This window comes from Calliphora vicina, chromosome 3, assembly GCF_958450345.1.
Source record: "Calliphora vicina chromosome 3, idCalVici1.1, whole genome shotgun sequence".
Taxonomy (NCBI): Eukaryota; Metazoa; Arthropoda; class Insecta; order Diptera; family Calliphoridae; genus Calliphora; species Calliphora vicina.
This window is the reverse complement of record NC_088782.1, coordinates 58061489-58083190: the sequence shown is the minus strand read 5'-3', so window position 1 is coordinate 58083190 and position 21702 is coordinate 58061489. Positions and strand designations below refer to the sequence as shown.

Here is a 21702-nt window from a genome sequence, read left to right as displayed (position 1 = left end):
TGTCGAATCGAAATATATTCCATAACAATTATTTTCAATTAACATAAATAGTTGTTGGCCAATAATAATTACAAATACTTAAAAAATAAAAATTGAATTATAATAGTTATGTATAAATAAATTCTCCATAAAAATAACGAACTTAAAAAACTCAAATAAATCAGCGTTTTTAGTACTGCGCTAGCGATTTTTGGCATTTTTTGAAGTGCAATCTGGTCCGGTTTTGGCAACACTACGTGCATTCATTTTTCTACATGTTGCCCATTTAGGGGATTTTTCCCCAAATAGGGATTTTTTGGTAAATTGGGATAAAATTAAAAAAATTATTTAAATATGTTTCCATTTTTAATAATATTTAAATATCAAATCAAGATCGTCGAAACAGCTTGAATTTTTTGAATTATTATGACAGTACTTCAGAAAATTTTGATATACAGAAAAAGCGAATTCATCGAAGCCGATCCTCGATACAAAATTTCAAGTCCCTTCGAACGAAGACCTAAGGCCGGCAATACAGCAAAACAGAAAACAAATTATGAAAATATAAAGTGTTACTGGGATCTTGATTTGTTCCAAAAAAAAATGTTTAAGATAGAACTTAAACATTTTTCAGATATCAGATATCGCTAAAAGCTTAGAAAATTTTAACTTGAAGATTAATATAAACAAATTAGTTTTGTTATTTGCCGGCATTATCTCTCATATTATATCAAAGTTAATTGCACTTGGGGACCCTATTTAAACTAGAGTTTAGGCATTTTGTAACATGTTGTTGAGGATTTTTGGGAATACAAAAACGTTAACTGGGGAGACGACCGGAAAAATATTAACAACACTGAATCTGCCATTGCCTACGGTTTTGCCAAAAGAGAGAAAGAATAGTGCGAATTTAATTTAATTGGATTTTATTTTATTTGCAATAAGTTTCTATTACTTTCTTTATATCTAAATAATGTTAACGACATCATCAAACTTTATATTGTAATTCAAAAATGTATAAATCACAATTCTTGCATAAATAAAGGGAACAAATTAAATATAAAAAGTGTGTGTTTGTGTGTAACGCAAAAAATAAAGAAAAAAAAACGAGAAAAGAAGCAGTAGAAGAAGAATCAATTTCATGTGAATTTTGAAAAAATATATATAATGGAAATTGTAATTTAATTCGTGCGTGGTCTAGTGTTTTTCATTTAATTTCTTACATTTCTGTGAATTAAAAATCTATAAAATTAGTTTTAATACGTGTTAAGCGAAAAAATATATAGAGTAATTGCGACAGAACAGCAGCAGCAACACAAAACAAAAGCAACAAGAACAACATTAACTAAATAAAGAACTACGACAACTATAACAATATTTGTGTTAAAATAACTGCACACACAACTGCTAGATCGGCATTCAGCCAAAAATTAAAAAAGAAAATATTAGTTTTTCTTTATATTTTTTATTTATACCATAGCAGCTTTAAAGCACATACACACAAATACCTAAATACAAACACTTTGATTCTGAAGTGGCAATGACTTCTACTTCAAATTCATCATCATCTTCTACAACATCATCATCACCATCGTCGTCGTCGGCTGGAGTAAGTGATACAAATAATAGTGCAGATATTAGTAACAATTCAACAAATAGAGTGGCTAATATGTCAGGTGATGGTAATAGCAACGATACTCCACCATTAGATGCATTAACGCCCAATAATATAGAATTGGAATACACAAAAATTACAGGGGATCGTAATGGATGGCAGCGTTTGTATCAGGTAAGCTCAACAAATTATTAGAAGAATAATATTGCAAATTTAAAAAATACAAAAGTACCTACATATTCAAAAAAAACCTTAAAAACTTGTAGTACTATGTGTATATTATAAGAAATTTTGTCTATCAAACTCTTGGAATTCAGCTTCACTAGTTAGTTTGCTGTTTAGTTGGTTTGATAGTTGGCGGCTGGTTTATTTATTTGCTGGCTGGCCATTCATCCAATCAAACAAACATTCATCTGTACAATGGTCTGTCGTCTGTCTGTCTTTCTATCTAACTGATATTTTCGTTTGCTGTTTTTATTTTTGTTGTTTGTCTGGCTGTTTGTAGGTTTGTTTGTTTGTTCGGTTGGCTTTTGCTCCTTTCGTTTTAAGAATATGTTCAATTTCCACGAAAACCTGATGAGTGCGCATATAAAGGCATCATCATCACTAACTTAAAAACAAACAAAAAATAAATCTCACTGACAATTTAGACAGTAAAGTAAACGTTATTTTGTTGTATCTTTATTTTCTACTTTAACAAAAAACCTTTTTCTGATTTCTTTTAGTTTAAAACTGTTATTTTGTTACATTCATTGTTTTTGTTGTTGATTGTTGTACTTTGTTAAGCTTTTGAAAATAATGTGTAAAAAATTGTCTAAACATCATTCTTGGTAAATTTCATCATAGTTTACAGTTAACATTTTGTTCTCTCTCAACTTTTTGAAGGTTACTCACGAAAAATCACCATTTGGATAGAATTAATAATTGAAAAACTTTTTCAAAGTTCCAAAAAATAAAATGGTTCTAAATTTTCCTGCTAATTGTAATAGTTATTGTTTAATTGCCATAAAAATTAACTTTAATAAATTAGAACTTTGTAAACTTCTAGTCAAGAGATGAAGTAATATATTGCAAGTTATTTTTTAAATGTAAATAGATATTTGAATTTAGATATCCTTTATTAGCTTAAAAAAATTTAGAAAGACAACATATTTTAGTAAGAACTTAATTGATAAAAATTACAATATTAAAAGTAACCATGATATTCAAAAATATCTAACAAACTAAAGTTTTGAATTCATAACTGTTTATAACTAAAACCACTTAGTAATAATCAATTTTGAAATTTATAAAAAGTTTATAAATCAAAATTTCAATACAAAATTTGTTTTATAAACATTTGATTTTGTTATGAATATAAAAAAATTAAAAAATATTACTAAATTTGTATTTTTGTTAGAAATCCTAATATTTTACAGATACAGAATGTAACTATTAAGGAACAATCAAATTTAGATATAACGGTTAGATTATTTTTAGAAAATTGGGAAGAAACCGAAATACGATTTCGAATAAAATTTTTCTGGAGCACTCTAATGTTCATCAAAAAAAAAAAAAAAGATTCTGATTTCAAATCAAAACACTAATGGTCCTGTTATTTAAGCACTTCTTTTAAACGGTATTCCGTTTAATTAATTTGGTTAAAAAACAAACAGTTTCAGTTTATTGATATAAAACATTTCTTAGCTGAACTCATTGCATGTTAAATGGAAATAATTACAACTTAACATACTTTATTGTTATAGTAGTCAGTCATAGAAAATATAATTGTATTCATAAATTTATTACTTTGATTTCTGCTATATTTACTTATATGTATAGTAGCTAAATGAACGTGTGCATATTTTAAAATATGTATATATATTTTACCTCCTCTACATCTGTAATTAATTCCATCATTTCGTTTGTAAAAGCTTGAGTGGTCTACAAATTTTCATCGTAACGTAATCAGCTGATTCAATCTACTTTATGCAGATTAGATGTTTGTATATTAGTAGTTATTGAAACGTGAAACGGTTTACGTTTGTTACTTTTATTAATTGTTAGGATTCGAAATTATTTGACTAATCAAGTATTAACACATAAAATCTTCAATTTGAATAATTGATCTATCCTTTTATTATTTGCGGTGCTTATCACGAAAGGACATTTTAATTAAACTTACAAACTCAAGTCAACTAACTATTAACGATTAGATCATTTTTGCAAATTATGAAGACTCCGAAATCCGCTTTCGTATACAATATTAGCAGAAATCTGGTTGTTTTACAATAAACAAGCCATGGTATTCACGTCATCATTTTTTACCCTTAGAAACTTGGAACTTTTGCATAACCACAACATGCTTCACATTTTCCCTAGGGTAAAAAATGGTGACGTGAATTACCCTACTAAATTGTCTGGCATTGAACACACAGTGGAGAAATTTCGAACTAATTTTCGGTGAAAAAAATGCGTAAACAAATTTGGTAAAAAAATTGGTTCAATAATAGTCCTTGAAAAATATATTTTTGTTAAAAAAAAACTCCAAAAAACCGCAAATATTGGATGTATGACTTCAAAATGCGGAATTTACAATAGACGGCTTGATTTGTTCTTGCCCTCAAAAGATGAGCAGATATTGGTCGGTGTAAATTTCAAATTTATGCAAAATTAAAACCTGTTTTGAATGATCTAATTATCTGTTTAAAATCTACCACAGTTTTGGACACCTTTTTTGTGCTCTTCAATACGCTTTTAACAAGAGTCTAATATCTCTCCACTGCCCTTAGCTCCGGGCAGTTTGGATGATTTACCTCTCTCACCAGCTCACCATGATGCCAAATCAGGCCAAAAATAAGTGGACACATTATGAAGTTTTTAAACATTCCTTGATGATAATTTCGGTATTTATAAAGCCCGTTGTAACAAATATTTGTCTTCTTTTGCTGCAACTGCATATTGCTTGCCATACCAATATCGTTTTGGAAAGTTTATCTGCTTTTGGGTCCTAAACTTTTCTTCAATTTTCCCTTGAGCATCAGAAGTTCTGATGCCAAACGGGGAATCCCGTTCCCGAAAATACCGGGGTTTTCGGGAATTCCTAAATGCCGAAGCCCGCGATTTTTTAATTTTAAATCCCGGGGTAATCGGGATTTTCCAAATCCCGTTTTTCATAAATAAATAGGGGAAATCGTACATGCCCGAATATATCAAATTGATGTTCAGCAAAGTTGTTAGGCTCAACTTCTGATACAACATAGTCAATAAAGGAATACGATATTTTTAGTTTTCCTTGAGTGGGGCTCTAGAAAATCAATCTAACAGAACTCAATTTAAATCCTCTTCAAATGAAATTTATTTTATCTTAGATGAAGAGCTCGAACAAAATGAAAATATTTCGATTGCTAAAAGGCTAAAAGATATTATTAATAAATGTAAAAAAACCCAAATAACAATAACGAAACCAAATTATAATGTAGGTTTGCAACTTGCAAAAGAAATAGATCATTTTATTTCTGAAAACTTGCAGTTTTGTTATAAGTATTTGCAAACGGGTTTGGCAGCAGCATATGTCGGAAACAAAATTCGTTCCAGAATGGCAAATGAAACCATAGATTCAATAGTATTCCTAAGAAGCTATTTAAAATAACTATTTTTTTAATAAGGAATGTTTTTACCGGTATGTACATTAGGCTGGGTCGATTTGTTTGGACGATCAAAATGTAAAAAATGGTATAGCAGAAACGAAATCTACGGAAAATTCTAATAAAGTTTCCTCAAGAAACCATAGGTCTAAAATCAAATCTTATCTTGCGCATTTCGACTTTTATCCAATAAACTATTAAAATAATAAAAATATATACTGAAATATCATTAGATAAAAGACGAAATGCGCAAGATAGAATTTGATTTTAAATCTATGGTTTCTTGAGGAAAGTTGGAAAATTTAATTTTTTATTTATTTATTTTGAACAACCTAGCCTTATTGGCCATAACCGGTTATAAATTTCTACTTAAGAATTTCTTAGAATTTTCTGTAGAATGCGTTTCTGATATACGATTTTTCGTGAAAAAAATTGACCCACCCTATTATTGTTATTTCTTTTTATATAATGTACTCATTGCGTACTTAATTGCTAAATAAAAAAATTACCTTCAAATAGACATAATTAATTATGTACGTTTCTTTCTTATAATTTTCGGGATTTTTGATTTCCCGAAAATTCCGAAACCCCGAGTCGGGATTTCGGGATTCTTTACCAAATCCCGAACCCCGGGATTTTCAAAAATCAGTCCCGATTAGCATCTCTAATCATAACATATCTTTCGTCATCCATTATCCAGCAGGACTATTTTTTTTATAAAACTTGACTTCAATTTCCTTGCTCTGTATTTGGCCTCTAAATTTTTAGCAGTTTTTTTTAACTTTGAATGTTTTTAAACATGTATTGGCTTTAAATTTTCGTATCAAATAGTCCGAGCACTGAGCTAACCGTGCTGCTTTCTTACCGGATGTGTTGCGAGATCTTTTGAAAATGTTTTCTATTTTTGTTAGCTTCAGAAACATCATGTGGACCATTCCTTCTACCTGAACCAGGTTTTCTATCAACGGACAAATTCTCCCGATACAGATAAAAAAATATATAATAATACTAGGGTTAAACGTTTTAAGGAAAAGCGTTTGTAAAGGTTTTTTCGATCTCACTCCTTATACATTTTAGAAAAGAAGCTAAACTTTCGTACACTTTCATATCGCACTTGTTCAACAATACTGTATTAACTCAAAAACTTTCAAGTGTTAAGGGAAGATAAAAACTGTTTTCTTAATGCTAAAGAATGTTTTCTTTAACGAAAATTATACATGTGAAATTTTGTTCCCATGAAATATTCATTTCCCTAGAAGGGAAAATTGCTATCGGGAATATCATGATGAACTTTACATTCACAATAGTTGATTTTGTTCGTAACAGCTGTTTATTGTTTACAAAATTCCATCTAAAAATTTCACAACAAGGGGAATTTTTTTCACGTGAACAAAGTTGATGAACGAAAAAAGGAAAAGGGAAAATATTTCATGTGAAATATTGATTCGCGATAGGGGTGATTAAGAAAATCCATCAATTCTTGTATACCGTTTTAGGGTTCCTTATTTCCCGGACTTTTTTCTTTCCCGAGAGGAAATTAAAAAATCGTTTCATTCCCGGGAATTCCCGGGAATTTTTTAACACTAAATTATACCAAAAACCAGAAAAATTTTTTCGAATAAATTGACTTATAATTTTACCAGGGTTTTAAAAGAAGTATACAATTACTGTATTTGGTTCTTGGTCCAGCCTTTATAAGGGTTTCTTATTTAATAGTGGCATTTGATCGGTATTGTCACAGTCGTAGTTTTAATCAGTATGAAATCAATAAATTCATTGTTTAATTAAAAAACTTAAGAATTTCGACCATGTTATATCTACAAAACATGCGAAGTTAGGGAATTTTTTCAAATCTGATTGTAGATAAACAAATTATTGTTATTATTGTTATTATTTTCTCTAAATATGAATAATGGTCATTGAATATCCCTAAAAGATGTAATATTAGGCATCTTAATAATTCGTTTAAGAGCATATGTGTACTTTAAATTTGATTCATTCTTAATAACCAAATTTATCTGCTGTGGCTTGAGTTGAGTTAAAAAAAATTCGGTTATTTCAATAGTAATACCTCTTTACCAACTGACTATCTGTTGTTAGAACCGAAGAAATCTATGGATATAATAGAATAATTCAATTAGCAGCAAATTTGGCAATCGAAACGTATCTGAATATAGTAACTTTTAGAAGAAAACTGCGTAGTAACCCTAATACCGTTGTATATCAATTTTATTTGTTCATTGCCTGTAAATAGTATTCTGTATTTGTTTTTGCCAAAAAGAGAATAAAAATTTTGAGTTAATACAGTATTGTGGAAGGGTGCGGTATATAAAACGTCTAGTTTTCCACTCAAATTAATTGATTCGAAGGAAATTTACTAAATTTTGTTTAAATGTGTATCAACTGCATTACCGACCGCGACATCACTACATTACCGAATACGGCATTAACAGGAAAACAACATGGGGTAGCTAAATCCTGCAAGTTGTTTATTTTTAAAGGAAAATGTAGTTACATAATTGAAAATTAAAAAAAGCTTCCAATTTAAGGAATTATTAAATTTTAAATTTTGGTTGTAATTTTTCCAACATGTTTTTAACTGTAAATAAGTAAATAATATAACGGACTGAAAGGCAAACATGATGATACAAAGAAAGGCCTGTTGGATTATTCGAAAATATAAAATATTAAAAACCAATCCATTTTTAAAAATACAAATATGTAATTTGTAAATTAATTTTTAAATTAAAGTGTCAAATGTAATTATGTTATTTGGAACGCTAACTTTTTCTTACTAAAAACATGTATTTTTATTTTGATTACAAATACTTCTCCAAAACATTACACTTATTACATTACATTACACTTATTCTATTTTGCGTCGTCGACATCGTCGTCAATATTGAGTCAAAACATGGTATATCTTTCGCTGATATCGGTAACAATTGGTAAATTTTGACAGCGTTTTGTACCGACCAAAGTAAATTAATAAAGTAGACTCAGTAGAACAGCTGACTATTTTTTTTATTCAGTCTGAACTGTCAATTCACTTGTGGTTGTTGTGGCGAAAAATACAACAAGCCCAAAAGCAAAAACAACAGGCAACTTTGACAGCTCAGACCTTAAACCAAAAACAAAATTGCTTGTGGTTTCTGTAAATGTTGTATTTGTTGTAGTACTGTCGCTACTTTATTAATTTACTTTGGTACCGACTTACAAAAGTATAAAATTCTGTTAATAGTAAGCATTTGTTATCGTTATCGACGACAACGCCAAATAGAATAAATCTTTACAAAATTAAAAATACTATTATTTTCCACAGCACTGTACATAAATTCAGTCTTCTCCCAACTACTGTTTATATTTACTTTACATGTTTATGTTTAAATTAGCATAAAAAGTCATCTAAGTATTTAATACAGATTTCAAACATGAACTCTATAATATAGTCAATATACATTTTGAATACATTTTTCTAATAAAAATCCCCTTCCATTTAAAGTTCTACTTCCTTATTTCACTGTTTATGTACAATCTACATGTTTTCATAACGTAAAAAAGTAATAATAAATGTAAAAAAGTCACCTTATTAACTATGAAGCATGAAGCAAGACAAAAATAAAACGATCTTATTATTATTATGTTGCATTATGAATTAACATTTATGTATTTAACTACACGTATGTGCGATTATACCAGCTATAATACACTGAGTAACAAAATAAATGTAACATATCTTTATTAACTCAATTTTTTAAAAGAGAATAGATAGTTTGTTGAACAATTTGTTTGAGTTTTTTAATATCAAATGTTTTAACATGTATTGTAGTTATTTTATTTTTATATTCATTTCTTTTGCAGGAAATTCGTGAAAAATGTGAACGTGAAGCAAACGAAAAACATTTCGGTACAATTGAATCAGAAAAACCACAAAATCGTTGCCTGAACCGATACCGAGATGTGAATCCATACGATCATTCACGAATTATTATACACAGAGGCGGCGTCGACTACATTAATGCCAACTTAGTAAAGGTAAATATAAATAAAGAAAATTAAAATATAAATTGTCCATGTTAATATCACTTTTAGCTGGAACGAGCTGAACGTAAATACATTTTAACACAAGGACCACTCGGGGATACCGTTGGACATTTTTGGTTAGTGGTTTGGGAACAAAAAACAAAAGCAATACTGATGTTAAATAAGCTGATGGAAAAGAAACAAGTTAAATGTCACTTGTATTGGCCAGAACGTAAAGGTCTAGATAATGCCCTCAAATTGCATGAAGTTAAATTGACTATCGAATTTTTACGTTGTGAAGAGTACAAAAACTTTTGTGTCCGATGGTTTAAGTAGGTGTTTGTTTCTTTGTTTGCTGTATGTAGGTTTGTTACATTAATCAATTCTGTTTTTTAGATTAACTGATATTGAGTCTAATCAAAGTCGCGAAATAATACAATTCCATTATACAACCTGGCCAGACTTTGGCATACCTAGTTCACCAGTGGCTTTTTTGCAATTCCTTAAACAAGTACGCGATTCTGGTGCCTTAGAACCCAATGTCGGGCCAGCTATTGTGCACTGTAGTGCCGGTATTGGTCGTTCGGGTACATTCTGTTTGGTGGATTGTTGTTTAGTTTTGGTAAGTTATTGGTAGTTGATCATTTGCAATTTATTTGTTTGTATTTTATTTATTTTTTAGGTTGATAAGGAAGGTGTTCAAAATGTATCTGTACAAGATGTTTTATATGAATTGCGTAGATACCGTATGGGTCTTATACAAACCGCCGATCAATTGTATTTTTCATATCAAGCCATTATTGAAGGCATTAAATTACTTAAAGATCCGGTTTGTATTGAGTGTTTTTGTTTTATAATTTCATTTTAATCTTGTTGCTTGCGTAGATAAAATAGATGGAGTTTGAGCAATGCTATTGTTAATAATGTGCAATTACAAGTACTTTTTTAAACATGAAAAAATATCCAAAATGTTTCACTAAAAATATGAAAGCTTTTACCAAAAGCAAGAAAAAGTTTTATTTAAATTAAAAAACTATTGTTTACAATCAATTTTATCAAAAAAAACTTTTTTAAAAAATAGTAAAAGCTTTTTGTCAATTATAAAATCAATTTTTCCCTAAATCAGTTAAAAATTATCATTAAAGATTTATGACCATTTTCTTTTGCAATATTGTGCTCTTTCACTAAAGTTTAAACAAATTTCCTTTAAAGGGAAATTTACCTAATTTTTTTTTTTTTTTGGAAAACTTACATGAAAATGAATAAAATAAATCTTCAAAAAATTCTATTTTAATAAAATTTCCCTTAAAAGAAAATTTTTTAATATAAGGGAAATTTTAAAAATGTATATGAAAATAAATCTTTAAAAAATTATGTTTAAATAAAAGGTTCATTTTCGAATTTAAGGGAAATTTCTAAAGTTTTACCTAATTGTTAATTCTTGTTCGAAATTATAATTGAAAGTAAATAAAGTTGAAAGTTTAAATAAAATTTCCCTTAAAGGGATAAATCTTTAAAAAATTAGGTTTAATTCAAATATATCTCTAAAGTAAATTTTTGAATTTAAGGGAAATTTCCAAAATTTTAGCATATTTTTATATCTTTTTCAAAATCATGATTGAAAGTAAATTAATCTTAAAAAAATTCAGTTTAAATAACTGCAAGTTTCTCTAAATGCGAACGAACGTTTTCTTTCGTATTTTAAATTGAAAACAATAAATAAATTTAAAATTTTTTTTGTTGTTTTCAATTTAAAATACGAAAGAAAATGTTCGTTCGCATTTAGAGAAACAGGCAGTAAAATTTTCCTTTAACCAATTTTTATACCCTTCACCTTCATGAGAAGGGTATATATAAGTTTGTCATTCCGTTTGTAATTTCTACATTTTTCATTTCCGACCCTATAAAGTATATATATTCTGGATCCTTATAGATAGCGGAGTCGATTAAGCCATGTCCGTCTGTCTGTCTGTTGAAATCAATTTTCTGAAGACCCCAGATATCTTCGGGATCCAAATCTTCAATTATTCTGTCAGACATGCTTTCGAGAAGTTTGCTATTTAAAATCAGCAAAATCGGTCCATAAATAACGGAGATATGAGCAAAAAACCGGGACAACCTCGATTTTTGAGCTATATCTGGATTACTAAGTCATTAATATAGACAATATGGATATCTAATGATAGATATTCAAAGTCCATTGCAACGATATAGATAATGCTATAGTAAGTTGGACCTACAATGGGTCAAAATCGGGAAAAATATTTTTTAACTCGAATTTTTTTTCATCAAAAAAATTTTTTTTGTCATACATTTTCCAAAAAAAAAATTATTTTTTAAAAAAAATTTGGAAAAAACTTTTTTTAAAAAAAAATTCAAAAACAATTTAAAAAAAAAATTTGAAAAACAATTAAAAAAAAATTAAATTTTGTTTACCTAAAAATATTTAAAAAAATTTATTTTAAAGTATAATTAGGTGAAGAGTATATAATATTCGGCACAGCCGAATATAGCTCTCTTGTTTTATTTTACTTTGGAAAAATAAAGTTTTGTAACAATGAATTAATCTGACAAAAATCCTGTTTCAATAAAATATTCTTTAAAGCGAAAATTTTCAATATTTTATACCAAAAAGAAATAAAATACTTAGATAAGAGTAAAAACTTTGTTCATCATAAAGAAAAACGATGGCTTAATATAAAAAGGCCATAACTCGTGTTTTTTAAGTCGATCGGACCATTTGTCGAAATAAACGGAAATCTGGACTTACAAAAAAAAACACGAAAAGCTCTATTTTTCCCCAAATCGGTTTTTTATGAAAAATGTATTTTTCACTAAAAATAATGAAAAATATATTAAAAATCATAAAGTAGAAAGGTTTATTTTTTTTGCATTTACAAAAATTTTTTTTCCGCAAAATCGGTTCAATCGGCTTAGACTAACAACATTTCTATAAAAAAAGATTTGTATACGATATTAATTGAAAAATCCTTTCTTTGAAAGAAAAACATTTCGACTCAAACAAAAAAAAGAAGATTTTAACTTTTTTTTGTTAGCTACAAAACTTTATTTTATGCGCAAACAACAAGTATAGATGATATAATAATATGTGTTCAACGATTTCCTTTTAATACGTAAATTTCTTTTTGCTTCTATAATTCAAAGAAATTCATTGATTACAATGAAGCGCCTATTGTTACCAGTGATGATGATAGTCAACATCATGAGCAATATATTATAGATGAAACACCACCGCCCTTACCACCGCGCACCCATTCCCTCTTACCCTTGGCTGGTAGTGGAGCTGATGGCATTTTAAGGCTGAATTTGGCTTCTGGTTCACAAGGTAAACCACTGCCCAAAATACCAGCCAGTGTTAGTTTTAACGATGACCTGTATGCGCCCGACAATGACAACACCAACAAAGATGCTTTAAACAATTTCATTAACAATGAAAGGAGTTCGGAAAATAATACAAGCATGACAAATCGACCACTTCCACCACTGCCAACACAAAATAATGTATTGTTGAATCGTGTACACGAATCGGATAGCGACGATAATGAATACTTTGAGAACGATGATAGCGAAGAAGATGATATTGACGATAACGATGATGATGAGGACAATGACAACAACGACCACGAACAGGATATGGATAATGCCAACTATAGCAAAAAAGATAAATATAATCAACCTCATAATCAGCAACATAATGTGACAACGAATGAACAAAGTGAAGAACACGAGTCCATGCAATTAAATGGCATTGAGACTGCAAACAGTGGCGCTACAAGGTAAGTTTTTTCTTATTTTTGGAAACTAAATTTTGTTAATTTTGAAATTTTATTGTGTTTTAGTCCTGACACTGAGATACGACGTAGAAAACGTGCCGAACGCCAGGCGAATATTGAACAAAAAGTTAATGAAATCAAAAGAAAACAACGTGAAAACGAGGACAACAAACAGACGGCGAAAAAACGAAGGTCATTAATTACTTATATAACAGCAGGTGTTATTGTGGGTGTTATCTGTGTTTATGCCTATTCAAAATGGGCTTAAATTATACATTAACTTATTTAGCCAGCCACATAAAACAACTATTTTCTCTCTACTTTTGAAATTTCCATTTTGCAGATCACAACATTCTTTTTTTAATTTTGTGTGTTCGTATAAAACAACACAAAGCTTATTAAAACAAAAACGACAAAAGATCAAAGTTAAAAACAAAACACATAAAAATGAGAACATAGAAGAGTGAGAATACATATATGGTAACGAACAATCAAACGATAATGTTTTTGCCACGATTTTTTTTTTATAATTTATATATTTCTAATTGATAAATAACATCGACTAAATGAATTTTTTTCTAATAATAATGAAGTGAATAACAATTATAAGTATATTAAACAAAAAACAAAAAAGAATTAAAACAGAAATAAATAAATAATTTTTAGTTTTATTTGCTGAAACCTAGTTTTGGCAAATAAATATCTAATATCATTAATTTATAGTAAGAACGCACACAAAACAAAAAAAACGAACACTAATTATTAAAACATTTAAACAAAATTTAAAAAAAGATAACTACAAGGTGAATGTAAAAAAAACACAAACACTGGAAACAAAGACAGGCGTTTTAAACAAAATTTAAATGATTTGATCATATTTTTTTTTTACATTTAATTTCAAATCAATCGGTTTTACAAACCATGGCAAACTGAAAATGTTTCGTTAAATGCGTATGCGATGCCACTTATTTTAGGCGAAATAGACAAGTGTGTGTTTCGTATTAGTTATTGGTTTGTTAGTTAAACTTTGGTAGGAAACAGTAAATAAAACGCGTTTTTAAATTAATTTAAACTTTGGGTAAAGCAGTGGTTAGGAAAAACTGAAAGAAAGAAATAGGCTTATTTTTTGCCTTAAAAACAGCTAAAATTTTGAGTTTAACATGTTCAAATTTCTTGTTTGTATTGAAGAAGCTGCTAGTAATCCTTTTTTAATACAAATATTAATTTCGTTTTCAAAACATTTTCTGTTTTTATAAAACATATCGGATTTGCAGAATTGGGTAAGAAACTTTCATAATACTAGTTATATAGTTATACTGTTGTTTGTTGTATGAAAACTGTCAGTATAACTATAGATTAAAAAGTAACTAGACATCAACAAACCAAAGTTAGAAGATTTAGCCCCATTTTCACGATGTCGTTATTTTTTTAACTAAGGGCTTCTTTTCTATAGAAAAGTTGCTTGGCCTAAGGGCCTCTTTTCTATAGAAAAGTTGCTTGGCCTAAGGGCCTCTTTTCTATAGAAAAGTTGCTTGGCCTTAGGGCCTCTTTTCTATAGAAAAGTTGCTTGGCCTTAGGGCCTCTTTTCTATAGAAAAGTTGCTTGGCCTTAGGGCCTCTTTTCTATAGAAAAGTTGCTTGGCCTTAGGGCCTCTTTTCTATAGAAAAGTTGCTTGGCCTTAGGGCCTCTTTTCTATAGAATAGTTGCTTGGTCTAAGGGCCTTTTTTTCTATAGAAAAGTTGCTTGTCTAAGGGCCTCTTTTTCTATACTGTTGCTTGGTCTAAGGGCCTCTTTTTCTATAGAAAATTTGGTTGGTCTAAGGGCATCTTTTTCTATAGAAAATTTGCTTGGTCTAAGGACATTTTATCTATAGAAAAGTTGCTTGATCTAAGGGCCTCTTTTTCTATAGAAAAGTTGCTTGGTCTAAGGGCATATTTTTCTATAGAAAATATGCTTGGTCTAAGGGCATCTTTTTCTATAGAAAATTTGCTTGGTCTAAGGGCCTCTTTTTCTATAGAAAAGTAGCTTGGCCTTAGGGCCTCTTTTTCTATAGAAAAGTAGATTGGTCTAATATTATATTTTTTGTAGGATCGAAATAACTTTACATTATTGCCCTAATTTGTGTAGGAAAACTGTCAGTATAACTTAAGGCTAAAAAATAGACATTGTAAAATTTTTGTTAAACATACAAAAATAAATCAAATGTATTATTCTAAACACAAAAAAAAAATAGTAACATATTTCCGTAATTTGTTTTCAGTGTTTTATACATTTTCACTTCGTGTAACGCAATAAGTCGAAAACACTATTGATTAATGCTTAAGTTATTAGAAAAAGTTTAACTAACAAATCAAAAACTAGAAATATATGTTTGAAGACGTCCAAAGTAGTTGTGTTACAGCCGCGTTCGGTTTGTCATGAAATTTCTTATACATATCGAGTGCTAACAGTAAAAAAAACTTCATTATAGTATTCTTTCGATAAAAAATAATAATTTAGGTTCATCAAAATTGCATAGATATATCAGTACAGTTACGTTTTTATAGCAATTTCAGCTTCAGGCTGAAAATAATTATAAAAATTTTGATTTTGTGTTTTGCACTTAAGATATTTTCGCTGTTTCCGCTCATGGACACATTGTTTGAGTGATGAGATTGAAATAGAAAAAGCAAACAATCACACAAACGTTTCTTCTGTAATATTTTGTGTTTTGCACTTAAGATATTTTAGCTGTTAAGCCTTGATATGTATATATGTAACCTTAAAGATACATTTAAAATTATTTGTATATTACAATCAAATTTTATATACATATATTATTTAAAATTAATTTTCAAAATTCAAAAAAACTAAACACAATTACATTTTCCTGAATTGTGCAAAAATTGTAGTTATTTCACACACAATGATTATGTAAAGTAATACGAACAATAACATACATAAATATTTATAAACCCTCTCCTCTCTATTTAACTCTCTTATACTTTCTCACACAAACACACACACACAATTGAAAACTTGTAAGAAGCACACTGTTTTTTTTTATTTTTAAATTATTTTACATATTTTTCTTTTAGTTTATTATTTTTTTTATTGCTAATTTTATTTTAAACATGATCGGTTTTTTTTCATTTAATTATAATTTAAATAATTGCTTTATACCGGCCCTAGTCACATTTACAGGTTTTAAACAGGAAACCCATAAATTATATTGCAATTTTGTAAACAGGAAAGCTTTCCTGTAAAACCTGCAAATTTGACTAGTACATGAACAAAAAGTAATAATTTTACACAAATAACAAGTTACAAAAAATGGATTTTTATTATATTTAATTTTTTTTCCACAAATTTTTGAAAAAACAAAATTAACAAATTTCTTTCTTCATAAGCGATTTTCTTCAAATAGTGTATAGCTAATTCATTATAGATTGTTGGGTTATGTTTTTTTATATTGATCTGCAATAGACTGATGAATATTGAATACAAATTTTTTAACATATTAATAAAACAAAAATGAACAAAATAATCTAAAAACATAAGAAAATAAAACATTTGTAATTGTATTTTATAGGGAAAATATTGTAAACGAAGTTATTAGCTTAATAATATTCCAAAATAGACCAGCGATTTTTTTTAACTTATCATAAAAAAGTCTGTCTATTTATCTATTCTATTATAACAATTGTTTATTTAACATGGCGTTTTTTTCTTACAATAATAAAGTTCTTAAGGCGTATTAAAAATGAATGAATAACAACATAATCAGTTGTTTGTTTATTAGCTGACTTTGGAGAACCCAAAAACATAAATTCGCATACATATTTCTTTCAATTGGTTAAAATATTAAATTATTTAACAGGGTTCTGCATAGTTTTTACTTAAACATTCTCCATCAATTAGGTTTTGGACAATTGGTTTACCATTCTATAAAATAATTCATTATAAATTAATTCATAGGCTTAATTCCTTAGTACTATAAACTTTTTGAATTCTTTCTTTTCAGAATTCATTCATAATAGACTTAAAGCCTTAATGAAGAATCATTCAGGTTTTCATTAATTCGAATCAAGTGCAAAATGGCTTAATAACATATTCAATAAATGTTATTAAGCCATTTTGCACAATTCAATAAGCATTAGACAATTTTCTTCAATTCATTAAAAGAATTATCTTCAGTCAATTTGGATTAGTTTTGAACTAACAACAATTGAAGTATTTCGTTAAGAATTAAATCAACAATAAAAACTTTTGAATGAAGCTACAGAATTTGTTTATTTGAGAGTGCTTTTATGGAAAGAATTGCAGACTTTTTTAATTCTGTGGGGTTAATCTGTAATTCGATTTGAAAGAAAACATTTTCGAATTTCCATGTACATATAAAGCGTGCAAATTTGAATCATTTTCTTTTAGAATTGAATTACATAATAACCACCCTAAATTAAGATTTTAGTGAAATTGAACTAATTAATTCAAAGCTCTGTTCTCAAAAATATGAGGGTAGATGTGTAGAATTGTATCGAAACTATTTTTTCAATACATCAACATCTAATTAAGATTTCATTTTATATGATTCAAATATTCCCAGGAATGATCAGATTGTATATTTCCCGGGAATGGAAAACGTTTCAAACTCATTTATAAAATGAGACCATAAATTGAATGCTAAACTTCTCTATTTTATCATTCGAATATTGTAAATTGGTTTATCCAATATTGTAAATTCATATTTGCGGTATTATGGCCATTATAACAAAATACACGATATGGTTATTGGACGCTATTATTTAAAATTTATGGTGATGTTGGTCAACAACGCAAAATTCGGTATAAATAAGTTTTATGTAAGATTGACTCCCCTATAAGAATCGTTTCCCAAAATTGCTTAATCGGACATATATTGGTGCAAAGCAGTACTTAGCTCCAATTAAGTTTCATATCAACAGAAATATTTTTTCCAAATTTTGGGAGGATCGGTTTATGTTGTTGTTGTAACAGTTCCGCTGTTGTTGGAAATTCTTCTCTGGAGAAAAAAACTTCCGGTTGATATAGCTGTTGCTAGGTTAACAATCATTGATCGATTGGAAATCGGGTCGTTGCGGAGCATAGATTCAATTGTCGTGGGAATAATTTACCATAAATAACTGTCCATGTTTGGCTTAGCTCCCATATAATTTATTGATAAAACATGATTAAACATTTTATTGAAAAAAATGAGCCCAAAACCCAATAATTGAAAAGTAAAAACTATTTGCTCGGAACGGTAATGTTAACCATAAAAATGTGAGCTCTCGCTGGTCGGTTCAAATAAATTAATTTTTGAGCACTCAAATCATTGGCGACTGACAAACATTTTTTAGTATTGCATTAATATATACTTTTATTTAATTATATTACCAACAACAAAAAATAAGAACATAATTAATTAAATTCTGATTTGGAAAATATAAAACAAAACAATCCAAACTTAGGTATTTTGTTTCTATAGAAAACTAACTACAAAATTTTCATTATTATGGTATTGACAAAACAATGGAAACTTAGGTTTATTTTATCAACAATTTGGCCCTTTTAGTAACAGAATTTTGTTGGATATTCCGTATTTTTCGAACTACAATTTTCAATAACTTTTCTATGGGATTGAAATCTGGCCATTGGGCAGGCCACTTCAAGACACGTATGTAGATCATTGGATTGTAACCACTCGGTTGCATCATCAGAGGTGTGTTAAGGGTAACACACCGTAATATTGCTACCGCCAAACTTGTCTGTCTGTCCAATGTCTTTCCCATGAGCCCTTTTAAAAACGTTCTACCGTCATTACATCTTCAACTGTATTTGGATTCATGCGAAAAGAGAGCAGTATTTCATTTATGTATGTCTCTATCTGTAATCATCGAGACAAAATCATAACATTTATTTCTGCAGAAAAAAAAACAAAAAAATAACTTTTTTTTCTGACTTATGAAAAAAGTCATAAATGTTACGATACCTGGTTTTAGTCTTCTTTCTTCCAGAAGATTCCATTGTTTTGCCAATGCAAAGAAGTGTAACCACAATCTTTAAATTTACTTTTTTATACCTTTCACCATGAGAGGGGTATATAAAAGTTTGTCATTCGGTTTGTAATATCTTGATCGTTGTAGATAGAGGAGTCGATATAGCCATGTCCGTCTGTCTGTTAAAATCAACTTTCCAACGCCGCTCAATAACTTACAAACATGGTTGATACATCAATATATCGGGTATAGTTTTGTTTGCTATTTAAAAAATCGGACCATAAATGGCTGAGATATAAACCAACACTTTTTGATAAGTTTTTTTTTTCATTGTATATGCCACGTATGACGTAACTTTAACCCTATGTCTATACCTCATAAAATGTTGTCAAGATAAAAAATTATAAGGTATAGCCTCATTTATTTGTATTATTTCTTCGTTATGACAAAATTGTTAGTGTTTTTGCTCAGACAAATTTGTTAACTATAGACAGGGGATAAAAAAAAAGAAAATACAAAGAATTTTTTAAAATAATTCTATTAAAAAATGGTTTACTTAAGTAGTACACCATATTTACATCTATTGTTTACAAAAAAGAAAAAATAACTTTTTTAATAATTACATAAACATCAGCCTCAGACAACACTTACATAAAATAAATGCATACCTACCTACATACATATAACCAATATATACCTAAACAAACATATATATTCCCCATTTTGATAATAATTACGAATATATACAACATAATAATAAAGAATTAAAAAAAAATAAAAAAATAAAATAATTTATTTTTATATTTGTATCCTTATACATATTAACAAAAAACAAAAGAAGTAAAAACAAAATCCAATCAGATTAAAAAACATAAAATGCAATAACAAATTAAGCCCATTATTCCTAACTATGTGAGTTCATACTTACATATTCATGCATAACGACATAAAAAAAAGAAAAAATAAATTTTAGAAATGATTTTTTTGGTAGATCTTAAATATAACAACAACAACAACAACAACAAAATGATATGTGTACTAAATATACAAAAAAAAAACAAAAATATTTAAAATAAATAAAAGAAATCAAATATATAACATAGTTTTTAAAACTTAGCAATTTCTTTAAATATTCTCCCGATTATTTGGATTATTAGCAATAATGATATCTTGGGTTATTTGGGTCATGTTTATTTTCTCTGTTACTTGCTATGTTATAAACTTTATAACATAAAAACCTCCAAATTATTTTAATTTTTTTATTTCTTAACACCCTACACAATAATGGTTGTTTTAAATTATTTTTTTTTTTATATTTTCTTGCAGACGTACCAAGAAATTAAAATAATTGTGCGCACACGCGAACTCTTCATACACAATTCAAATCATCTAATCCATCCTTAAAAGTCAAATTAAGCCAATATAAATATGTTTACTTCAAACCCATCCATATTACTTACTACCACTGCCACTAAGTACTACCACCCACCATTACCAATTCTGCTACTACTACCTACATTTATATGTAACCTACTACTAATGACTAAACAATTGAAAATCTCAAGCAAATAAATATTAATCGAATACATTTTAAAAAAGCCTTTAGCCATTTTACAAATTTTTACCATATTTATGTAGTTATAAATATCATACAATACTTAATTAATACTTACATACATTTTTCCATTAAACATACATATGATTTTATGTTCTATTTTTATTAATTTAATAATTTGATTTGACTTGTACAAAATACATACCAAGATATTTGAATAAAATTTCATAATTGCACAATTGGCATTTATTTTATTTCTACACATTATTAAAAACAAATTAATAATTAACCACTTTTATTTAACAAAAAACTACTTAAGTTGAGATAATGCATGTTAGCAAATTACCCCCTGCTCTGTAAATAGAGTGATTTTAAAAACGAGCTATTTTCAAAAACGAATAGTCGAAAATAGTTTAATAGTTTTATCTTCGCTTCTGTTTATAAAACTAACTCCAATATTTTATTATATACTAATCTATAAAACGGGTTTTTAAAAGATTTCGAGTTAATTAACTCAAAAAACTTAATTCAGAATTTAAACATGTCAGCAATTCATTCCATAAAACCATTACTGAAAAAATAAATTTCGAATGTCAATTTTCAAAATATTTTTATTTTGAATATAAATCTAGATGATAAATAATTTCGAATAGAAATCTTCAATATAAAACAGGCATTTTTAGAAATTCTGAATTTCAAACAGAAATCTTCAATTTCGAATTCAAATTATCAAATAATTTTTTTCGATACAGAACCGAATATAAATTTAAAATTTCGAATTTGATTTTTTAATCAAATATTTTCTATTTCGGAAATTTGTTCGAATAGAATTTCCATTTTGGAATATAAACGTATAAAATTTTTAAATTTTGAATAGAAATATTAAACTTATGAAATATATGAAAATAAATTTTAAATTTCTAATATTAACATCAATTTCTTAATTTTTAAGTGGAATTCTCAATTTTGATTTACATATATATTTGGAATAAAAAATGTAAATTTTAAGAATTTGAAAATTTTGGATATCTAAATACCAAGTAAATTATAATTTTGAATAGAATATAAATTTTTAATAGAAATGTTCAATTTCGAATAGAAAATATAAATTTTG

The 21702-nt window shown here is 27.9% G+C and overlaps 1 protein-coding gene across 2 annotated transcripts; it reads left to right on the top strand.

The window, feature by feature from the left end:
- Positions 1-867: 867 nt before the first annotated feature.
- Ptp61F (Protein tyrosine phosphatase 61F) lies at positions 868-20827 on the top strand. 2 transcript variants are annotated; one of them, XM_065506413.1, is made up of 8 exons: positions 868-1768; positions 9082-9255; positions 9313-9575; positions 9640-9865; positions 9926-10072; positions 12409-13040; positions 13104-13229; positions 20360-20827. In XM_065506413.1, exons 1-8 carry the CDS (start codon positions 1520-1522, stop codon positions 20379-20381), a joined length of 1839 nt encoding a protein of 612 aa, XP_065362485.1. In that variant the 5' UTR covers positions 868-1519; the 3' UTR covers positions 20382-20827. The 2 variants fall into 2 exon arrangements, with proteins under 2 accessions (XP_065362485.1, XP_065362484.1); XM_065506412.1 differs by lacking the exon at positions 20360-20827 and having other exon boundaries at positions 870-1768; positions 13104-13807.
- Positions 20828-21702: the final 875 nt, after the last annotated feature.